The sequence below is a fragment of the Propithecus coquereli genome, unplaced genomic scaffold, assembly GCF_000956105.1.
Source record: "Propithecus coquereli isolate 6110/MARCELLA unplaced genomic scaffold, Pcoq_1.0 Scaffold512, whole genome shotgun sequence".
NCBI classification, from domain to species: Eukaryota; Metazoa; Chordata; class Mammalia; order Primates; family Indriidae; genus Propithecus; species Propithecus coquereli.
The window spans coordinates 682,533-706,655 of record NW_012150975.1 but is presented as its reverse complement, the minus strand read 5'-3'; the positions used below and the strand labels follow the sequence as shown (position 1 = coordinate 706,655).

Here is a 24,123-nt window from a genome sequence, read left to right as displayed (position 1 = left end):
AAAATGAGGGCTGAAATTCTAGAATTTTAAGTCAGAGAATCAGAATTGTTCAGAATGATTTTAGAAGCTTATATTTGGCCTGGATTTTCTATGACATAAAAAACTAGGCCCTCTATGTCACTTTGAAACTGTGGAACCTTCTTGTTTCTTTGAATTTCAGTATTTCTATTTATAAAATAGGGCTATTCGTGCTTGTCACATAACAAGATGCATAAAGTCCTGAGAGATCACACCTTAGATATGGAAAATATCGTGAGGTACTGCTTTGTCTTCATCAGGTTTACATGTGAACTGTGTTTGACAAATGTGTGACTTCACTTCCATTAAAAAAAAAAAAATCTCTCCTAAAAGAGATTCCTCAGAATCTTTGTCTAGTTCTCCTAATATTAATCAGCTCCACACTTCAGAGGGAGTCTTCTTTTTGGCCAAGAACATTTTTTTCTGTGGCATTTTAAACTTGTTTTATAAAATGAAAATATCAGATAATTGGTACCCAGTGTATGCAACCTGTCGTATGCTTTTTTTTTTTTTTTTCTTTTTTTGGGTCATGCTGATCACTAAAGCTGTGAAGTATGTCTGTTCCTTTTCCAGCAAACACCTCAGATATTGGAAGAGCTAAGACAGGAGAAAAAAAACAAGATTTTCTCTTCTTGCACTCAGGATGGTACATTATCAACAAATTGGATGTGAAATGACGCATTAGTTTGAGCCACAGTGTTCTTAATTAGCTAAGATGTAAGGTTTACATTAGGGTTTTAAAGGACCTTTCCTTGAATTTATGGAAAATCCATTCAGAATCACTACAGGATGGCACCACACAGACCACTGTAACAAGTGTCTTAATTATTTTGCTGAGACCTAGTGGATCGCTCCATGATTAGTTCATCATATTACCCCGTGGGAGACAGAGTGTGAAATACAGTCTTCTGTTCACAAGCTCATAAAAAATGAGATAGATTTTTTTTTCTCTCCCTCCCTTCATTTCTGAGTTGGACAAATTGTGCTGAATCAACTAACCTTCTGTAAGTTTCTCCTATAAAAGAAACCAAATCAAGTTGGAATATATAGGGAAAGAGTAAGAAAGATTGAGTAATTTAAGTAGTATAGAGAAGAGGATCGAGTAATTGTTGTTTGGTTTTTTTATTAAATTTGTCAGGAGAAGCCATGTCTTCCTAAAGGAGACAACTTTTAGGAAGTTTGAAACCATGTCTCTCCCTGTAAAATTTTTATACAGATGAGTGGCAGCTAAGGGACGTCAAAAATAACCTTACTGGAGGGAATAAAAATTAAAATTAGGAAAAGACACTATGTGATTTAAGTGACATAAAGAATCAGATTTGGATATATTTTGTGCATGATACATTCCCATTTCTCCCTTGCTTGGCTTGCATATCCTTCAGATCCTTAAAACCGTCTGAGAAGAGTATATTCTTCCCTTTCGTATTTTTATTCTTTGCTAAACATGTTTGTGTAGTGTTTACAAAATTACTGTTGTGGAACCAAAGGTGCAAATGTGCAAAGAATTAGGAGGTTCTGAACGTGACACTAAAGGTAAAGACAGACCATCCTAAATATTACTCTCCTTATAACCTCCACTTGCATTACCATACAGCCAAAAATTCCTAAATTATCTCAATTCTTGTAATGCATCAATGGACAAGCAAAACAACACAGTAAAAACTGTGTGTGCTATGGGAATATGTATTTAGATGGGCATCTATAAAAATATATATGTATGTACAGGTTGAAAAGAAGAACAAAGCATCCACGGAAGTTCAACCCATGATGACCACCAGCATTCTTCATTAATATGCCAATTTCTATTACTACTGATGCAACAAATTGCCATCAGAAAGAGGGTGAAAAAATAAAAGTATATTTAGGATTCATGATTGAAGGTAAAACACATTAACCTTTTTTCCAACTTTTCTACTTCCAGTGTGGTAGAAAAAAAATGTGAGCTGGATTTGCAGTACTCTCAAATTCAATGTATTTATTTCACATATTCATTTAACAACACGCATGCACATGTACATACACCCACACACTAGGTCTCTTAATGAAAAATTAGATCTACCCAACTGCTCAAATTTCCATAATATTTATAATTTCTGGAACTTGCCTTTTCCATTGCTTTGAATCTACAATAGACTGTTAGTCAAATTTGAAGCACCATTTCAATATTATTACTTTAATTCTAGGAAAGTATAGAAAATGATAAAGAAAATGCATCTGTCTCCAGAAGTGATTACATCTGTTTAGTAAATCTGAGAATCACAATAAAGATTTAGCTTGTTAGAATTGCAGATTATAAATAGAATAACTCATTGTTATAGTGTAATGTAATGAACACTATCATGGTTGCCATAGAATATGGTGGCAGCTACCGACCCTCTGTTGTAAGGAGTGGTGATGTTTCAATGAGGGTTGAGAAGGCTAATTTTGAATTATTTTAAGTACTCAAATATTCGTGGGCTACTATTTCAGTAATTGAAATCTAGAAAGCCAGAGACAATTATTATAATAATTTTGAACGTTTTTATTATATGAAAAAGACCAAATTGTGAGGGTTGGCTTTCTGGCTCTAGTACTTGTCATGTTGTGACATTTAACAATTCATGGATCTTCCCCAGATGAGTTTTCTTACAAATAAAATGGGGATGACAATACCACTCTTGTTGTATTACGGTGAGGATTAAATGCTTAGCATCTTAAACAGCATATAACCAGGTTTAGCAGGTATAAATTATTGTTACTCCTAAGTATTTATAAGCAATAATTGCCTTTAAGAAGGTAATTAATGTTTGTTTAATAAATATTTACAGATGGTTTCTTTTTTAGAGGTATTGTCAAGACAGCAAAGGAGAACAATGCCATTGAAATGTTGAATGTAGTAGGGAGGACTGCTGGATAAACAAATAGAATCTATTAAAGGACTTTTTTCATAATTTTTTGGTCTAATTCTTAAGGACAGGTTGTTAATTTCATTTATTTTTATATTATTATTTATTGCAAAAAATGAAATTGTTTTATATATATTGAAAATTCTTCAAAATTGAAGCTTTTAATAGAAGAGAGAAAAAAGAAGCAATAGTTCATTGTAGTGACTACCCTCATTTCCTACGAAAATAAAGCCCATGCCTCACATATCAGCATTTCTTCTCTACGGTAATTACAAACAAGAATCTGAGACCTACTTTTGTTGTTGTTGCTTAGATTTTGGTCATAAGATGGATTGGATTATTCTGAAGAAAAAAAGTTAAAAAGTGGAATAGAAGCTATCAAAATTTGGCTACATTATAGAATTACTATTCTTTTCAGCAGACCTAGGGGGCAGATAAAGCATATTGCACATGGCCATTCTTACTTTTCTAAATATTGAATTGGAAAGATAAAACTGATATTCGTGAAACAAAGAAATAAGCACTGCACAATAGAATGTCCTATGTGTATGATGGGAATTTAAAAAGGGAGAGGATGATATAGTCCCTTACCCATTACACAGACTTCATTGTTATGGGGGAAATAGTGACCTGCATCCTGTTCTAAAAAATAGACAGGTTTGCGGAGTAGGCTAAGGGAAGTTCAGGCACTTCAAGTTCATATGCTGGCCTCACCTCTTACAGAAACATATGATCTTGGACTTGGCACTTACCATCTTTGAACCTCAGTGCCTCATATGGAAATGGAGAGATTACCTACTAAAAGGATAGCTCAGAGAACAAATTGTATTTATACATGTACATTACTTGGCACAGAGTAAATAATAAGGAAAGCTTAACAAATAGCAGTCTATACCTTTTTCTGAGTTTTTAGACTATCCTCTGAAGGTAGTAAATAACTTTAATATTGTGTAAACCTAATAAAATACAATAAAACATCTAAACTATACCACTATCAATCTGTCTGTTTATTGTTGGTAAAATATGTATCGATTATGCAATATATGTATGATACTGTGCTAGACCCTGAGGGAAATTAAGTAATGAAGCCACAAATTTGTTTTCATTGGCTTATAATCTACTAGTTAAGAAAGACACACACAAACCTATAATACGTGCATGAAATTGTCTTGTAAGAAATGCATGCTCAAATTATTTAAAGTTTAAAAGAAAAAGAAAAAATTTCAGTTAATGTGTGATATTTCTATATGGTCCCATTCAAACTGCTTCTTGTGTATCTACTATTTAATCTTCCCAACAATTCATTGAAATAGACTCTTCCAAATAACTGTATACAACTAAGGAAGGCACGAAGTCAAAATTTGGGTTCATATACTCTGGATTCATGGAAGGACAAAATGATTAGCAGTGGTCACAGCAGTGTAGTTTAAGGCAAGTAAAGCTTCGAAAATGTCGTTAGGTTTGGTGGTTTGTTCCTGGTACCCTCTTGATTGTAGTTACACACAGTTGTAGAAATTTAAACAAAATGGTAAAAGATTAAATCATAAGATGAAAATACAACCAAGAAACCATATATTTTTAGAACAGTTAAGAGATACTGGTACGGTCAGCTTTGACGTCAATGGCCGAATGTGGGGCCCCGTTGGTAGGAGACAGGGAAGCCAGAAGAAGGTTGATACACTGAGAGATGGGGAAGGTGGTCCCCAAGGAGGATGGAGATAGTCTAGAGAAATAAGGCACAGGGAGAAAAGCCACAAAGGTTGTTATGTTCTAAAAGGTAAATTTAGAGGCTGTGCTTTTAATTGAGTGTTCTTCCTGTCAGGAAGGTCTGGAATTGTTGCCTTGCAATTAATTATCTTACTAATTTACAGAGGTAATTAAACATTCGTGAAATATTCTGTAAAGTATGAACCATTATAAATATATCATAAATGCGTTAGCTCTATAGGTGATAGATAGGTAATTAGATGTTTATTATATCATATATAATCCTGTAATACAGATTGAAGATTATATTTAATAATACTGAATGGAGATGTCACAAAGTCACACGCAACTACCTTGTCAATAAGTCAGCAATGTACCTGTCAAAATAAATGCAATGACCAGATATGCAGAGTGAAGAAAAAAATAAGTGTACTTAGGAATAGTATAGTAAGTGGGGATAGATGGGAGGGTGTTATTTATTGTAAGGATGATCATATTCAGTTGCCCAAAATTCAAGATAATATATGAATAATAAAAGTAATAAAATGATTATAATAAAAACAATAAAAGTAAAAATAAAAGTCAAGATATTAATAATAAACTTTAAGGTAACATTTTTGAGCTCCTAACATGTGCCATGCAACATATGAAGCTACTTTTAAGTCCTCGCAACTAATCCATGGTATATGTAATATCACTATCCTGCAATATAAAAGCAAAGAGACTCTTTTAAAAACTTGTCAAGAACACAAGTGATTTATTTTACTAATATCAAGTGTTGATATTATATAAAGTTCACCATATACTACAACTACTTTGGAAATATCTTAGATCATTGCAACACAAGTACATAACAACTCAACCATGAAAGGCAATATGCGCGATGGTTAAAGGTATGGGCGCTAGAGCCAGATTGCCCAGTCTTATTAATAGTTCGTTCTATTACTTAACTAGCTGTGTGATCTTGGGCAAGTTACTTATCTTCTCTGTGCCTTAGATTTTCTGTTTCTGAAATGGGTATAAAAATAGTGTCTCCTTGACCGAGTTGTTATATAGGTTAAGTAAGTTAATATGCATAAACTGCTTAGAAAATTGGATTGAACGTAGTAAGTAATTTAAAATGTTAGCTATTATTACCTGTTAGAATTCTAGAAAATTGAGATTGGAAAAACAGGAAAAGCATGTTCCTACAGTCTTTCTCTCATGACCCATCATGAATATGATTCCCTTTTTAAAAAAATTTTTCAAAGGATTTATAAAAAGTGTTTCGAGCACCTTTAACTTCTTTTTCCTTTCACTTTTTTATTCTTCAGTAGCCTACACAGAATATAATATGGTACTTAGTTTAAAAGTCTTTATAACTTGAACTGAGGGCTCTTATGGCCCTATATGTCAGAAGCAAATAAGATTTCAACAGAAAATTTAGCTCTTCCCAGAATATGCAATCAGCAACCAATGCTATTTTGATGACGTTTCCCCTCATATTTTTAGTTCTGTTCTCTCCACATGGTGTTAATTTCTGAATGTGTATTCTGCCCTCAAGGAAAAAACCAATCTTTTCTAAATTGTGTCATTAAATCAGTCTAAACTTCCAAAGAGGATTATCTAAAATGTCTTTAGGGTTGCATATTTTGTTATTTTATATAACTTGAGTTTTAACATTATTGTTCTGGTTGCTTCCAACAGTAGGGTAGAATTGGAAAAGTCCAGAATGGAGCTGCCAGGGACCATAGTTGAGTGAGTTGACAAAGGAAGTGCTGTCTCACTCCCTCTTCTGGTGCTTCCAAGAAAGGAGCTGGCTGGGAAGACAGAGGAGGGAAAGTTGTGTAAAACCAGGCGGTGACGGGAGATAAAAATGCTTCTATTCCCTAGCTGAGTGGATTTTATCATTTTTTAGAAAGGCTAACAGAACAGTGTCAGATTAACAACTGTGTAATGGGACTGTCCCCCTCTAACTTTTGTGCTAACTATTAACCTTTCTTTCACAAGCTGAAGGAAATTACATTTTTTTGGAAGATTCTCGGCATTCTAAGACAAAGAACTTCAGTTCTAATATTTGAAATACAGAGGGAAAAATAAGCATCAGGAAGGTCAAGGAGATAATTTTCAAGAAAGTGTAGAAATACAAGCAACTCTGTCACTTTGTACCTCTTCCCTGCTCTTCCCTGCTCTGACTTCTTTTCCCCTTTTCCCTTTGAAAATTTCCTGAAAGACAAATTTTACATGGGGATTGATTTGGTCAATTATTAGCACAATGAATGGATGAAAGACTGGAGACACTTTAAAAACTTAAGTCTTTTACATCATGAAATAGGTTCTGTTGAACCTAATTGCATTTCCAGCTATTGAAATGTGTGATGTGAGAAATATTTCCTAACTCACACAGCTGCTGTTGCTCTTTGTTGTTGTTTTGTTTGCAATGCTAGGAGCTGTCACTTTATTCCAAACCAAGTAGTTGGAAAGTAAATATTGCTTAATTGTGTCACCTCCACAGAAACAATCTTTTGTAAGTTAAAACTACAAACTGGCACAGTAAAACCTGAACTACCAGAAAAGAGTAGTACATTTTTCTACTCAGCTCTCTTTCTTGTTTTCCAAAGCTGCTTTTTTCCAACCTTCTTTCTCTTCTCAAATCTCCCATGCCACCACCTCTTTCATCATGCTCAGCAGATAGACTTGCCTCATTCTTCACTGTGAGTATAGAATTTTCATGTTGGGAGAGCCAAGACTTCATGTCATAAAATCAGAAAAAGCACCCGCATTTGCATGGGTATTTTCCCAGTTCTCACTTGCCTCCTGTTACTATGGAAAAATGTCCCTTGCTTTAAGATAAATATGGAACCTCTCTTAAGACTATGAATCACAACTTTCTTTAGGAACTTTCATATATTCTTTTTCTTCTCATTCATTTATTTTCAGCCTTTTTCTCTTGAATCATCGTGCACATTAACATTTAAACTTGTTCAGGTTTCTCCACTATTGGAAGGGGGAGGAGATCAAAAGCAAAACAAAGGAAATGTCTCTCAGTGCTGCATAACATTGGAGCTGCTGTGCTCTTTCTTAATAATCAAAAGATGTGTCTTATTCCTGACTTTCCACTTCTTCCCACCTCAGGCTGAATCCAACTCCTATTAATCGACATTAACCTCTTTTACCAGTATCTTCGGCAATCTCTTGGTAGTTATTCCAGAAGCACTTCCCAATGGGCACGTTACTTGACAGAAATTATCTAAACATTCTTTCCTACTTACAACAATCTTCGTCACCTGAGAAGAAGAGTTAGTGGGTGGAAGACTTGAGGAGAGAAGAGATCGGGAAAAGCAGCTTTGGAAAACAGAAAAAAAGAGCAGGATAGGAAAACAGTGATTCTTTCCTGGTAATTTAGGCTACACTGTGCACACTCCTGTTTCAATCTTCCTGTCCCCACCACCCTTCCCAATCACCACCCATTCACAAACACGTTTACCAGTGTCCTTTACAGACTCCTACTTCGGTACTTTCCCTAAAAGTATCACATTCTTTGGGGGTCTGTACGATGACTACTTTTCATTCTGTACTCTCACAGTTGGGGCATTGCGCACAGCCTCTTGGGATTTTAGTTATCAAATTTAAGTTGATGGCTCCCAAGTTGTTATCTCTAATCCAGATGTCTCTCCTAACAGTATGAACCACATACGAACCTGAAATCTTGAAGCACATATTTTAAACTTTAGATATCTGAAATTAAATACATCTTTCCGATTTTCTCCCTACACCTGTTCTCCTTCCATGTCTCTCCTCTAAATGAAGTACACTGGCATCTATCCCAGCATGCAAGGCTGGAAGTTGATCATTGTCATTGGTGCGTTCATTATCTTTACTCTCAGGTTCAACTGATTGCTGAATACAGTTGACCCTTGAACAATATGGGTTTGAACTGCAGGGGTCCACTTATATGTGGATGTTTTTCAATAAGTACATTGGAAAAATTTTAGCAGATTTGCCTGAAAATTTGAAAAAAACTGGTAGATAAACCATCTAGCCTAGAAATATTGAAAAAAATCAAGAAAAAGTTAGGTCATAAATGCAAAAATATATGTAGATGCTAGTCTATTTTATCATTTACTTCCATAAAATATACACAAATCTATTATAAAAAGTTAAAATTTATCAACACTTATGCACACAAACACAGAGGATACATGGCACCATTCTCAGTCAAAAGAAATGTAAACAAATGTAAAGATGCAGTATTGAATTATAACTGTATAAAATTAACTATAGTGCATACTATACTACAGTAATAATTTTGTAGCCACTTCCTGTGCTGTTACAGTGAACTCAATGCCAGGAGTATCTGCTCAAAATGCTGTGTTGAGCTAATCATCTCCGACTGAGAAGTTCATCTCTCCAGTAAATTGCGTATCACAGTAAAAAGTGATCTCTTGGGGTGCTCCTGGGCTTTTCATCGTGTTTAGTGCAATACCATAAACCTTGAATAACACAATGGGATCCAATGAAGTGCCACTAGTCATGCTGGAAGTGCTCTCAAGAAGCAGAGAAAAGTCATGACATTACAAGAAAAAGTTGAATTTCTTGTTATGAACCGTAGATTGAGGTCGGCAGCTGCGGGTGCCGCCATTTCAGACAGAGGATTCATCTTGTAAATAGATATCGTAAACTTATGGCATCAATAAATGTACTGTAAATGTATTTTCTCTTGTTTATGATTTTCCTAACAGTAGTTTGTTTTCTCTAGCTTACTTTATTTTAAGAATACAGTATATAATTCATATAACATACCAAATATGTGTCTATTAACCGTTTATGTTATCATTAGGGCTTCCGCTCAGCAGTAGGCTATTACTAGTTAGGTTTTTGGGGAGTCAAAAGTCATACAAGAGTGGTGGCGCAAGCCTATAGTCCCAGCTTCCAGGGAGGCTGAGGCAGGGAGATCGCTTAAACCCCAGGAGTTGGAGGTTGTAGAGAGCTGTGATGATGCCACTGCACTCTAGCCAGTGTGACAGAGCGAAACTCTGTCTCACAGAAAAAAAATTTATATGAGGATTTGCAGCTATGCCAAGGGTCAGCACCCCTAGGGCCTGTGTTGGTCAACTGTACTAGCAATTTTCCTACAGTTTCTCTTGAATCCACATCTCTTTTTCTTCCTCACCATCACCCTGGTTGGGATCAGCTTAAACACTGCACTGGATTTCTAGGAGAGACTCTCAACATGATACACCTGCCTCCAGCCTTCCCGCAAGTCCACACTCTGAGCAGCCAGAGCTGCTTATACCATGTGCTCACTGGAGCAGTCTACGGCCATTCCGAAATCTAGTATTTAGACTCTTATACCTTCAGATATGAGTTGGAATTCTTTAATACAGCTTACCCAAACTCTTCTTGCTGTGTGCCTACGCTTAACTGCTCACTACTTCGCGGCCAAGACTCCCTAAGCTCCAAATACTTTGAGCTTCTTTGAGTTCCTGAGAGTATCATATTTATTCCTTCAGGAATTTGCATGTTATTTTATCTCTAGTCTTGACTGTATTATTTCTACTTTTCCTTCAAGCTTTTTCTGGGAAACTTTCCCTGACCTTGCATGCTTGGGTTAGATACCTTTCCTAAGTGTTATACTAGGTCTTCTTATGCTCTTAAAATGGCACTTATCAGTCTGTACATCAGCTGTCTGTTTGGGTAGTTTATTCTCCATTAATCCGTAAGTTTCTTAAACTTGGTTGTTGGTGGAATGGTGGCCTCTAAGAAAGAATGTCCAAGTATTAATGCCTTGAACCTGTGAATGTTGCCATATTAGGAAGAAGGGTTATTGCAAATGTAATTAAAGATCTTGAAATGCAGAGATCATTCTAGATAACCTGCCCTAAATTATAGGCCCTAGATCCAATCACGACTGTTCTTAAAGAAGACACACAGGGAAGTTTTGATGGATAGAAAAGGAGACAGAAGAGGAAGATGGGACATAAGGGGAAGCAGAGACAGGAGTGATGCAGCCATAAGTCAGGCACAGAGACAGAGGAGAAGGCAACATGACAGCAGACGCAGGGATTGGAGAGGTGTGGCCACCAGCCAAGGAACTCAAGTAATGCCAGCAGCCACCCAAGCTGGAAGAGGCAAGAAAGGATTCTCTTCTAGAGTCTCCAGAGGCAGTGAAACCCTGCCAACACTTTGATTTCATATTTCTGGCCTCCAGAACTGTGTAAGAATAAATTTCTGCTGTGTTAAGCTACCCAGTTTGTGGTAAGCTTGTATAGCAGTAGGGTATGAATACAGGGTATGAACAGGGTATGAATATAGTTAGGAATTGTTTCTGTTTTTCCACTTGTTAGTCCCACTGCTTAGCATTATCTGACCACAATTTAGGCACTTGATAGACATTTCTTGCAAGAATGAAGCGTCATCAATGTGAGTTGTCTTCTATACATTGACCTTATTTGAGCTGAGCTATATGTATACAAACAAATAAGTATGTACAACCCAAATATTAGCAAGGTACATACCCAGGTATTACTAAGCAAATATGAATAAAAGATGGGAAACTCTTGTCATACTCATGAATTAATGTCCCATTTACATGTTTTTGTCATGTCAACCTCATCCTGACTAAATATGCTATTCTGTCAGGACTTGACTGGTCCTGACACTGAAAATAACAATGAGATTTCATCATAGACATCTGCACATGCTATAGAAGAAGACATGTCTGACTCCAGTAACTTCTTTGAAAAGAAGATAGTCACATTCAAACAAGTCGATGATATGACAAAGAATAAAATATAATCGTTGAATCTGCTCTTGCTCTAATTATGGCACCCCTGTAGTGTAACTTTTACTATAACACGTGTAGGCACAATAAGTGCCCACATTTAAATAGCTACCATGGCAACTGAGGAGAGGTTTATTTTTGAAACTTTATTAATCCATAAAAAACTTGTAGTTGAGTTCATTAACACAGCCTACATAGGACCACTAAGCAGCACACTTCATTAAAAGAAATAATTTTGGGAGTACAGACTGAGGTATTTCAAGGGGTGAATGCTTCAGGCTTCAAGCTTTCTATTTGTTTGATTCTCCAGTGCAAATTCCCCTTTGAACAGCCTCCCTTTTTCTGAGAAAGTCTACCGTGATTTACCCAGGTTTGTGTTAATTAGCAGTCATGTAGAGGAATGTGGAAGCAAGGAGAGAAAGGGAGAAAATTCGAGAGTAAAACATATGAAAGAGATTAGGAAAAATTAGAGGAACTGGAAAAGGTGTGACAGGCTTCATTGGCAGAGGCATATTAAATGCAGTGTCTTGGGGGAAATGTCTTACTATTCTGATAATTAAATAGCACTGTGTTTGATGAGATGATTCCACAACTTTCTTCATAATTGCTAAATTACTTCAAGCACATTAATTATATCTTCTCTTGTTTGTACTAGTATTATGGCCAGCTCTGAATTTTTGAACTTTTCATTCTGACATTTCTATCTACTAATTACCTAGCTTTGACCATCTTTTATTTCAGTTGCTTTTGTCTTCATTTCAAAAGTGTATAAGATGATTTTCAATAAAAGAAAGTTTATTGGCTGTGTTCAGCTTTAAAAAGATGTGCAGAAATATCACAGAGAATTGTTTAAATTGGGTCTTTCCCCCGAATGTTACCAGTTCAAGGGCATTCATTAGTGAAAATACCTTTACAAATATTCTTATAATTGAACAAAAATTATACATGCCATATTACACATTGTTTTGTGTCAATATTTCTATGCTAAAATGTAACTTTCTCAATGCTGCTACCTAAAAAAAAAAAATCTATAGGTGTTGTGTTAATCATTAGAAGAAAATATGTGCATGCATTTTTAAGCCATTTACCTGATTTGAACACTAAAGAAGTACTTTTCTTATTTATTCTATTTTATATGATTTTGCATTGCTTTTCTGAGTATCTTCAACTACATGTTTCTACTTATTTGACACACATCTGTCCTGGTCAGTGATCTTATGGTAATATATTTACTCTGGATGACTAATCAATTCATATATCATTCATGTAGGTATATACAAATGCTAATTTCCTTTAATATTTCCTCATGTAAAATGTTTTCATTTTCATTTTCTGATGAAATGTATAAATTATGATGAAAATTTTTTTAAGGAATACACTTTTAAAACAGTCAAGTGCAGCAATCAAATATAGGCATACCTCAAAGAAATGCCAGTTTGGTTCCAGACCAGCACAATAAAGTGAATATCACGATAAAGCAAGTCACACGAATGTTTTGGTTTCCCCGTGCATATAAAGGTTATGTCTACACTATACTGTAGTCTATTAAGTGTTCAATAATATTACTTCCAAACAATTTACATACTTTAATTAAACATGTTATTGCTAAAAAATGCTAACAATTATCTCATGATGTCTTGCCTTGATTTGTTGGCTGCAGACTGATGGTGGTAGTTGCTGAAGCTTCAGGTAGCTGTGGCAATGTCTTGAAAAAGACAACAATGAAGTTTGCCACATCAATCGACTCTTCCTTTCACAAAGATTTCTGTGTAGCATGAGATATTGTTTGATAGCATTTTACCCACAGTAGGACTTTTTCAAAATTGAAGTCATTCCTCTCCAAGCTTGCCACTGATGCATTAACTAAATTTATGCAATGTTCTAAATCCTTTGTTGCCCTTTCAACAATGTTCACGGCATCTTCTCTAAGAATAGATTCCATCTCAAGAAACCACTTTCTTCACTCATCCATAAGAAGCAACTGCTGATCCATCCAAGTTTTATCATGAGATTGTAACAACACAGTCACATCTTCAAGTGCCACTGCTAATCTAGTTCTCTCGCTATTTCTAGCACATCTTCAGTGACTTCCTGCATTGAAGTCTTGAACTACTCAAAGTCATCCATGAAGGGCGGAATCAACTTCTTCCACACTCCTGTTTATGTTGATATTTTGACCTCCTTCTATGAATCACAAATGTTTTTAATGGCATCTAGAATGGTGAATTCTTTCCAGAAGGTTTTCAACTGGCTTTGTCCAGATCCATCAGAGGAATCACAATCTATGGCAGCTATAGTCTTAAAAAATACTAATATATTTCTTAACTAAGACTTGAAAGTAAAAATTACTTATTGATTCACTGGCTGCAAAATGGATGTTGTGTTAGCAGTCAGGAAAACAATATTAATCTCCTTGTATATTGATATCCAGGCTCTTGGATGACCAGGTTTATTGTCAATTAGCAGTAATATTTTGAAAGGAATCTTTTTTTCTGAGGAGTAGGTCTCAATAGTGGGCTTCAAATATTCAGTAAATCGTGCTGTGAAGGGACACACTGTCATCCAGGCTTTGTTCCATTTGTAGAGCACAGTCAGAACAGATTTAGTATAATTCTTAAGGGCCCTAGAATTTTGAAACAGTAAATGACCATTGGTTTCAACTTAAAGTTATCGGCTGTATTAACCCCTGCCAATAGAGTCAACCTGTGTTTTGAAGCTTTGAAGCCAACATTGAATTCTCTCTAGCTATGAAAGTCCTAGGTTGGAATCTCCTCCAACAGAAGGCTATACTGTGTATGTTGAAAATTCATTGTTTAGTGTAGCCATCTCCATAACTTTCCTCAGCTAGATCTGGATAGCTTGCTACAGCTTCTACATCAGCACTTGCTGTTTTATCTTGCTTTTATGTTATAGAGATGGCTTCTTTCTTTAGACCTCATGAATCAACCTCTGCTAGTTTCCAAATTTTCTTCTGCAGCATCCTCATCTTTCTCAGCCTTCACAGAATTGAAGAGAGTTAAGACCATGCTCTGGATTAGGCTTTGGTTTAAGTGTATGTTGTAGCTAATTTGGCCTTCTTGTTAGATCATTAAGGGTTTTGCCACATCAGAAATAAAGCTGTTTGATTTTCTTAACATTTGTGTATTAATTGGAGTAGCACTTTTAATTTCCTTTAAGAACTTCTCCTTTGCATTCCAAACTTGGCTAACTGCTTGGCACAAGAGGCCTAGCTTTTGGCATATCTCAGCTTTCAGCATGCCTTCCTAACTAAGCTTAATTATTTCTAGCTTTTGATTTAAAATAGGAGACATGCGACTCTGCCTTTCACTTGAACACTTAGAAGTCACTGTAGGATTATTAATTGGCCTAATTGCAATATTATTGTGTCTCAGGGAATAGAGAGGAACAAGGAGAGGGAGAGATATAGGGAGCAGCTGGTCAGTGGAGCAGTGAGAACACAAGACTTATCAGTTAAGTTTTCTCTCTTATATGGGTATGGTGCAGTTCATGACACTCTAAAATAATCACAACAGTAACATCAAAAATCATTGATCACAGATCACCATCAGGGATATAATAATAATGAAAAAGTTTGAAATATTATGAGAATTGATAAAATGTGACACAGAAAAAGTGAGCACATGTTGTCGGAAAACTCGTGCCGATAGAATTGACGAACGCAGGCTTGCCACAAACCTTCAATTTGTAAAAAGCACAATAAAGTGAACCATGATAAAATGAGGCATGCCTGTATTTGCTACAGATATTTGCCATTTTTAATTTTTTTTATTTCAGCATATTACAAGGGTACAAATGTTTAGGTTACATATATTGCCTTTGCCCCACCTGAGTCAGAGCTTCAAGCGTATCCATCCCAGGATGGTGAGCACTGCACCCATTAAGTGTGAATATATCCATCCCCTCCTCCCCGCTCCCACCCGCCTGACACCCAATGAATATGCGCACTTAAGTGTTGATCAGTTAATACCAATTTGCTATTTTTAATGTAAAATATTAGTCTATATATTTTTCAGTCTTATGCTTTTTATTCTTTTTTGCAACTCAAACTTTAATTTAGATATGTCTGTTAATTTACATTTCTTTATCTCATAAATCAATTTATTTCATGTTTTATTGTTTTCACGTCTATTTTTTATTTTCTTACCTAAGGCTAGTTTTAGATAGTATTTTCCTTATGACACTGAAAAAGATATAGATAGATAAATAGTTATAAATTTTTCCAGTTGTCAGGTTTGATAGACATATGAGTGCATTGCAAAAAAATGTATAGAATAATATTTTGCTTCTCATTTAATCAACTATAATTTTATGCTCTGGATTATTAGGTTTATTTGAGTAAGTATAAAAATTTGAGCTAAAGCATCACTTAGGAATCGATAAGAATGATTTTTATTCTTTTTTGCCATGAGGCCAGGCAAAAGATCCATAAAGTAAAGGATAAAAGGTAAGTAGACCTCTCCACTAGCTGATGGTGAATATTCCAGGCTGATATATGCTTATTTCTAGGCAAACATAAACATGTAATAAGCTTCTAAGTCCTTCTATCATGAAAGTAAAATGAAATCAATTATCCTCACTTCAACAGACATCCCCAAAGTTACATATTTGGGAATTACTTTTTGAGTTTTAAGCCACGCTAAATGCTCACTTTAATCAATATAAAATAGCATTGAATCGTCCAAATCTGATTTGATGATTGTCCCCTAAGGCCTATTCCATGGACAACCTGATTAGTGATGTACTGTGAACAGTATTAGGAGTACAAAAGTGTAAGAAAATAGTATATAAAATCTAAGGTGTAATATTAAAAACAGTTTTTTTATGAATACAAAGTACAGTATGAATTGCTTATGACAATATACAATGGATGTTCAATAAATTGCTGTTAACGGGGATATAAAATTTTACATGAACTTATTTTTGTTCCATTTATTAACAATGTTTATTGCTAATAACAATTATTATCCGTGAATGGATTCTTGGTTTTTAAATAACTTATTCCAATTTTAATTCGTTAATTATGTATCCTGTTTAGCCTGAATTTGTTGAAAATGTTAATATTAAGAAGAAAATAGAAGGCTGGGTACGGCAGCTCACACCTGTAATTCCAGCTTCTCTGGAGCCTGAGGCAGTAGAATCGCTTGAGCACAGGAGTTTGAGGTTGCTAGGAGCTATGATGACGCCACTGCACTCTAGCCCAGGCAACCCAATGAGATACTGGCTCAAAAAAAAAAAAAAAAAAAAAAATGCCTAGCTAAAATCTGAACTATTTTGAAATTTTAGTCACTTTTTTTTTTTTTTTTTTTTTTAATTATTTATCTTTCCTTACAAAAGCTGTGCTTTGGTCACTTTTCTAATGGTGGTATCTGATATTTTTTGCTTGTTGTGCAGGCATGTAGTCACATTTTGGATGTTACATAGAATGTGTTTATATAGCATGGTAAGGAGAAATTTTATTTCCACTCCTCAGTTCTATTGGTTGTTGATAGTACTGTCCAAGTTATAACATATTATCAGATTTCTGCGTTGTTAAATTAGCCTTGGTATATGGGTTCATATTAGCACAGACGTTGACCTACTGAGTAAACATTTGTTCCAGTCTCTTAAATGAAATATATTCAATTATGTGAATTATTTTAGAACATGCTTATATGTATATATTTTTTATTTTTTCTGGCAAATAACTATGTTTCTCTAATCCATATTGATCTTTATCTTCTAGAAATGCACTGCTTTAGAAAAATTATTTTAACTAGTACTTGAAAATGCTAAAAAAAGTAGTGTTATGTCCTTTCTATAAAACTTTGCATACACATTTTTATGCTCTTGTCATGAATTGAGAAACTTATTTGAGACTCAAAAAGTAACCTAAAAAAGATGAAATATTAAATAAACTTTATTTAATTAGTTATTACATAAACTTTAGTTTTAGCTAAGTTTTCATATTTCCTGGCTTTGGGAAAATATTTGGAAACTCATTTGTAAGCAGATGCCATAGTATAAAAAGTTAATGATCATATTTCAGGGAAGTCTATGATTTTAAGTATAAGTATTTTAAACCAAGTAAGTGTGTATTTTCTCACCTACCACACTGATTGCCACTTCAAGATAGAGAAAATAATCTTATCTAACTTTCTCATAAGCCATGAGAAAACTAAGCAAAGAAATTTGCCAAAACCACACAGTGAATTAACATTCATACTTGGATTTAATTCAAGTCTTAATTTTCCTAAGGTTCATCAATTTTTCCTTTAAACGACATTGCTGTGCAATTTTGTCTCTAGTACAATTCTCTTTGGAAATGTCACATTGGAATCTGAGCTTGATTGGCCTGGTAAATTTAGGATACTGACCCCAGTAAACTCTCCAAAAGTCTTCCTTTATAGGAAAACAAACATAATGAAGTGAATGTAGGGTTTTCCCTTACATTACATTCATTGAGATTATACAATACATAGTGGCTAATAGATTTTACATATAATGCATGTTTACAATATGTGATCGTTAATAGATTTTAGGAAGAGGGGGGCAATGCTAGTGCTGGGAAAGTGAAGTTGTACCCTTCAAAGATGTGTCCCTAGAAAGTCATGGGAAGTGTTCTCCTTTGTCATTGACACAGACAAGAGGGGGAAAGGACAAGAGGCGTAAATCAGACAGGTTTAGATAGAAGAAGCAGAGCCAGTGGCTATAGAGAAAACTGATGAATAAGGGAGCAAAGTGCTTTGTTGTTATGTTTTGGGTTTTCCCCTAGAATGTGGAGATGGATTTACTTTAATTGAAGAACCTTGTAGAGATAACATTTAGTCACAAGCTGCAATATTTTTTAGAGCTAACAAAAAGACTGAGCGTCATCAGACTAACGACAACACCTGAGTTCACCACTTACTGACAGGCAGAAACCGTTCTCCATGTTCTTCTTACCATCTTTACTGTGTCTAGTTTTTAGAAGAAAGATTGACAAACACATTACTTAGAAATTAGGAGTAAATTTGAAAGGATTTATAAGATCATGAGCACATTTTCTGTTTAATTTTCCATGGTTCCCTTTTTATATTATTGAAAGAAAATAATGTTGTATTTTACCTTGAAAAATATACAAAGTACTATAGAAAAATGGAAAATGCCTAAGTTCAGTTATATTTTTTGGCCTTGTTATGTATGTGTGTGTATCTGTGTCTACGTGTCTATGCGTATATACATGTGATGGTTTTGTTTTACTGTTTAGTGTTAAACATGTATTAGGTGCTGAATTATTTTGCATTATTATTTAGGGCTGTAGTTTATAATAACTTATTTATGTCTACAGTTTAATAATATTATTTAGATGGTACTTGAGATATAAAATTGACTAATTAGGCAGATTAGCTATTTATTATATGGAATGTAATATTTGATATCTATAGTGGCACAGATCATTATTTTACATTTTTAGAATTTATGGATATAGCATTAATTTTTAAAGCAAATGACAATCTCCATTCACTGTGACATCCTAAAATAGAAAATAGTTGTGTTCAATTAATAAATAATAGTTTGTTTTGTATTGTTACTAGTATATGTCTACATGTGCTTACATGTTACTTACTAATGGCTAAGTAAATTTTACAACATAATCTTGTTATGTTAAAGACAACCTGTCAGATTTCTTTTATCATTAGTCTTCTCATCTTAAAATAATATTAGTTAATAGCAATAATAACCTTATGGGTTTGCTGTAAACAAAGATGAAAAATATTCAGGAATGTTCTCATAATACAGTGTGCAATCAATAGGAGAAAGAGGAGGAGGAGGAATGTTGACTGCAATATCTATATATTCATTAGATTCTATGTAATATTTGGAGCTGAAGGGATTGGAAACGTGGCATTATCACATAGCCATATAGTATCACAAAATACTACAGCTAATAATAACAGTAGTAAGATTTCCTCCCTCAACGATTTCTCTCTCCTAGGATCTTTCAGTGGTGTGGGCACTGAGACAGTTAATTTGATATCAGAGGCACAAGAAACTAGGGTTGCGCTCTGACATGAAAAAAGTACTAGATGGAGAGTGCGCATGCTCCTTTCCGCGCAAGGCTGCTGTTGCGCATGCGCCTTGCTTTCGGCCCGCTGCGGACAGAGCTATGGAAGGAGCGGTCGCGTCTTCCTTGTCTTTGGCTGAGACTCAGTCGTGTGAAATATGAGTGAGGAAGTACTATCAGCATTTAAATCTGGAGAGAGAGGAGAGGAAGAACAATCTTCTCAGCCAGTTGAGCCTGTGGTTGCCCAGCAGCCCAGTGAGGAACAACCTCAACAAGAGGAGCCACCAACTGAAACTCAGGATATTGCAGCTGGTCAGGAGAGAGAAGATGTGGGAGCACCTGAGGTTCAAGATGAAGAGCCTGACATAGAAGCTGATCTCCTGGAATTCTCTGAGGCAAAGACTGGAGGTAAACGTGGAGATGGTCCTGATGTCAAGGGGGAGATTCTGTCAAATCTAGAACCCGTTCAAGTGCCAGAAGCAGGTGAAGGGCAACCACAGGTTTAAACGAAGACAAGGTGAAACAATGCAAGCTGTTCTTATATTGGATGTTTGACTTAAAATTATCTCAATAAAGTTTTACAGTTTTCTCCAAAAAAAAAAAGTACTAGATGGAAATATGTATTTTTGAATTATGCAAAAATAGTTGATTTTTTTACATCTGATTTTACATACTATCTTTTTGGAAACTATTTGTCACTACTCTTTCTAATTCTGCACTGCTGTAAGTTGCATCCCCTATTTACCAGAGTAGAGATGAGCTTTGCACTCTGGGCAGACAACAACAGTCAAATAATTGCTCAAGGGCAAGTCAGTATCTTTTTATTTTAATAATTATTTCTTAAGAAATGTCTTAGACACTAAAAAGATGAAGAAAAAATACAAAGACAATGCACCTATTCTCATCTTTAGAGATTAAACAGAGCAAATGTAATTGAAGACATCCCAGCCTTGCCATGTACCACGCTCTATTCGAGTGTCCCTCTTACTCTCGGTCTCTAATCATTATCCTGAATATGACGTGATTGTCTTTTTCATTCACTTAAATATATTTTTTTATTTGACTACTTTGTTTTCTATGATACAGAAGATTTGTTGTTGTTTCACTTTAACCCAGTAAACTTTTCCCATCTTCTTTTGTAGTTGTCACTACCTGCCTTGGTGAGGTGAGGGACACATGTTCACATAAGAATTGGGTGGTGGCTATGATAGAAGATTGTTGGAATACAAGGGAATAGATCAAATAACTGAATGTGTGAGGGAAAAGGGAAGCTACATTTTTTTTCATCAGAGAAGGGAGTTACTGTGGCAAAACAGAAAACTGGAATGAACCCTAAGGTATTAGGTTTGAATGGAGACACCAGTGTGAATTTATTTTTTGTAATACAATTCTAGATATAAAATGAATATAGACATAAATATGTGCATATAAATACTTAATAATTATAAAGGGAGAAAAGAGCAATTTTACAGTGAGAGATACTGGCAGGTGCTACAATAAGTGACTAAAATGATCACTTAATAATGGAGCAAACTGAAATTGTGGGCTAGCTGATAGGATGCAATGAAAACACAGAAGGACTCTGGTATTTCTTCTAACAATTGTTCAGGAAAAAAAATTATTTGTACAGTATTTGAAACTTTTCTAAAGTTTGAGATTGTTTCAAAATAACATAAAGGGAAAAATGCCTATGAGGATATCACTAATTATGTATGACATTCCCTGTTTAGAAACATTTACTCAACTCTCTTACCAAATCATCCTGGGAAATTATTCTCAAAGCCTAGGAGAACACTCTTTTGTCTTTGATAAGTTGGTATGTTATTGGCTTACATGACGAGAGTCATAGATGCCTGGCTCTTAGGGCCCCAAAATAAATACTGTGCTCATTTGGTATAATTTTCTTCATTAAGAGTGTTCCATACGGTTTTCTCCCTTCACTCTTTTGTCTATTTCTTTCTTTTATTATTGTGTTTAAAAGTTTAAAATTTATCATTCCTGTCTTTATTTCAAACACTTCTTTTTTAGGAAGGTACCGAGACATTTAATAAACATATTATTGTTTTCCCTTTTTCTGTCTCTTACGTCTTTCCCCCAGGGCCATGAACCTCACAGATATTCAACACAAAGCTAAACAGATCCTACTGTTTTTCTTTGCAACAAAATTACACAAATATATGCATTTATAGATTTATTTTCAAAACATGAGTTTGTAACACTAGTTATAGGTGCTTTTTTGTGAATATTTTGAGACTTAAGGTATAAAGAACTTAGGCTAGACGAGAAAGTGCTGATGCAGGTTTGAAAAACCTTGAGCATAAATAAAAATCCAGAATTTTTTCATGTAGCAGCTCAGATAACATAGGCAACAGAAAAGTGTGTAGATTCAGGATGTGGGGAGACATATACAACACAGGCACTAGGCTGACTTTCATGGCATTATTGTAACAGGGAGTAAGTAAGGAGAAGAGCTGCCGTTAGTACTGCAGGCTGCTCTAGTCCTGCTAAAATCTGTTTTCTCAGACTTCATAACTTGATGAATTTTTAAATTTGTTCATAAATTTATATAGTATTCTACAATCTCTGATTTTTGTTTAATCTGCTTTACTGATTGGTCAGAAATTTATCTGGAAAGTAAAATTATGTAAGATACTTTCTGGTGTATTTATTTATTTAAGGAAAAATAAAGTCCTTGGTGACTTAAGTTATAAAGTTATATTTCACAAATTTTTTCCTCCACTTGACTGTCTTTTGCTTAATTTCTACATGTGTGTCAGCTTTGATCTTGCTAACTCCACTTACGGGCCCCACCCCAAATACACACGCACCCCTGCACACTCACACATTCACGTCTGCATAAGTATGACTGAGGTATACGCTTTGCTAGAAATAAAAGGGGCAGCAATCAAGGGTATAAAAGAATTGGAAGAAGAAAAGGGATGTAATAAAAATGAACGTGAAAATTTTGAGTTACCAAGGTTAAAACTAAGTGAATGAAAATTCACAAGTGGAAAGGTGAAATCCAAGATTCATTTTCTTAATCTTTCTGGACCAAGTGAAACTGGATGTATCATGTCTTCTAAGCTCTTTATCATGCCTTTCATTTCAGCAATAATTTATTCATGAGTCTTAGAGACTTTTTTCTGCATCATGTAAATGTATCATATCTTGACAGTTTTTTTCCTCTCTTCAGGCTCATCCTACTCCATTGTAATTTATTTAAGTATTTTAGTGTTTTAGAGGATTGTGGATTAATGATGCATTTAAACTGCTTTAGAATGACCTTAGGCTAGGTAAATTACTGAAGTAGTGCCAGCCAGGGATATTTATTTTCATGGCAGTGGGCTTTTACTCTCTTGTTAAACCACATGGCACACAAGGTAACTTAAAATAATTCTGTAAGCATTACAAACAAATTTTAATAAGAGGGAAATAACTGTTTATACTCTTGGCCCTTCTATCAGCATATTTAATTCTATTTTTCACAAAGATTGAGTGACTATTAACAAGGCAGATTTGAAAAGAAGTATGTCCCTAGAATAGAACTGTCCTCAGGCCTAGGCCCCATAGTTGAGATCTCTGCATCTCACAATCATACATGCAAAGATAAATGTATTACAGAAACTGTAGGCACTCCTGTCACTTAGAATCCCTCATTTGGCGCTGGAATACTGCAATCCATAGCATTAGACATCAGCTTTGTGACTTTCACCACTCAAGCCCTGGGGAAAAGCTCCCCCATCACTCCTGCCCAGTGACATTCCCAGAGAAGGCAGTGATCTGAAAGTGAGGACATTCTGTGATGTGTGCTGCTGACGTTTACAACAGACACTGTTTAGGAGTGTGGGTAGCTTTTGGAGAGGAAGAGCACTCAGGTGACAGAAAATACAAATTCATTAACTTGTCAAATTATTTTCTCTCATATTGCATGATGCAGTAGATTTTTGGGTAACAAAGTATAATATTCCAAGGGTGCCAAGCCAAGCATCTATTATCCTGCTTCTTACGGTGTTGCAATTTATGTCCAAAAACACTATTATTTCTCAGAATCATCTTAATCCTTCTTTTCTCTTAACATTTTCTTCTGGCTCCATTTACCCCAGCTGTAAAATTATACAGGTTTATGTAGAAAATTCTGAGAGCTAAATTACTTAGAAATAGCTATAGGTGCCTCTCTCAAGAGGATGCAAGGGAACTTTTCGGTTATGGTCATAGCAACTCACATTATGTTTTAGTGAAAACTTGCCTGCCAAAATACTTAAAACTTTGTGCTACTTGTACTCAGAGTAGCTCTGACTACAAAACTCCTACAAGATTCCTTCCCTGATGGATCTTTTAAAGAGTTTCTTTTCTGGCTAGCTTCCCTACCATATTATCAGTCATAAAGAGAAATCATCCCACCTCCAAATATTTATTTCAATTTATTTCAATATGTGAAAAAGTTTAAAAAAAATGAAAAAAAATATTTTCAGGATTCAGAATTGAGATTATTAATTAATGTTTGATAAAATAAGAAAACATAAATGAAGTTATTAAAGTATATATTATACCAATTTGATATCAATGACAAAAATGAAGCTAAACTATTAACGTTTAATCTGTGTATTGCTGAAATATCAGCCACAGAAAACAATAAGTTGAAATAAATGAATATTTTCATTGTTTTACAAAAAAATATAACTTTGGTTTAAGTGAATTACTAAAAA

The 24,123-nt window shown here is 34.9% G+C and overlaps 2 protein-coding genes across 2 annotated transcripts in view; both read left to right on the top strand.

The window, feature by feature from the left end:
• Nucleotides 1-24,123, top strand: part of LOC105820185 (polypeptide N-acetylgalactosaminyltransferase-like 6) — a 586,398-nt gene that overhangs the window by 4,003 nt on the left and 558,272 nt on the right. The window lies entirely within an intron of this gene.
• On the top strand, nt 19,576-19,923 carry LOC105820184 (P antigen family member 3-like). Its single transcript, XM_012656624.1, has one exon. The coding sequence runs from the start codon at nt 19,576-19,578 to the stop codon at nt 19,921-19,923; it is 348 nt and encodes a 115-aa protein (XP_012512078.1).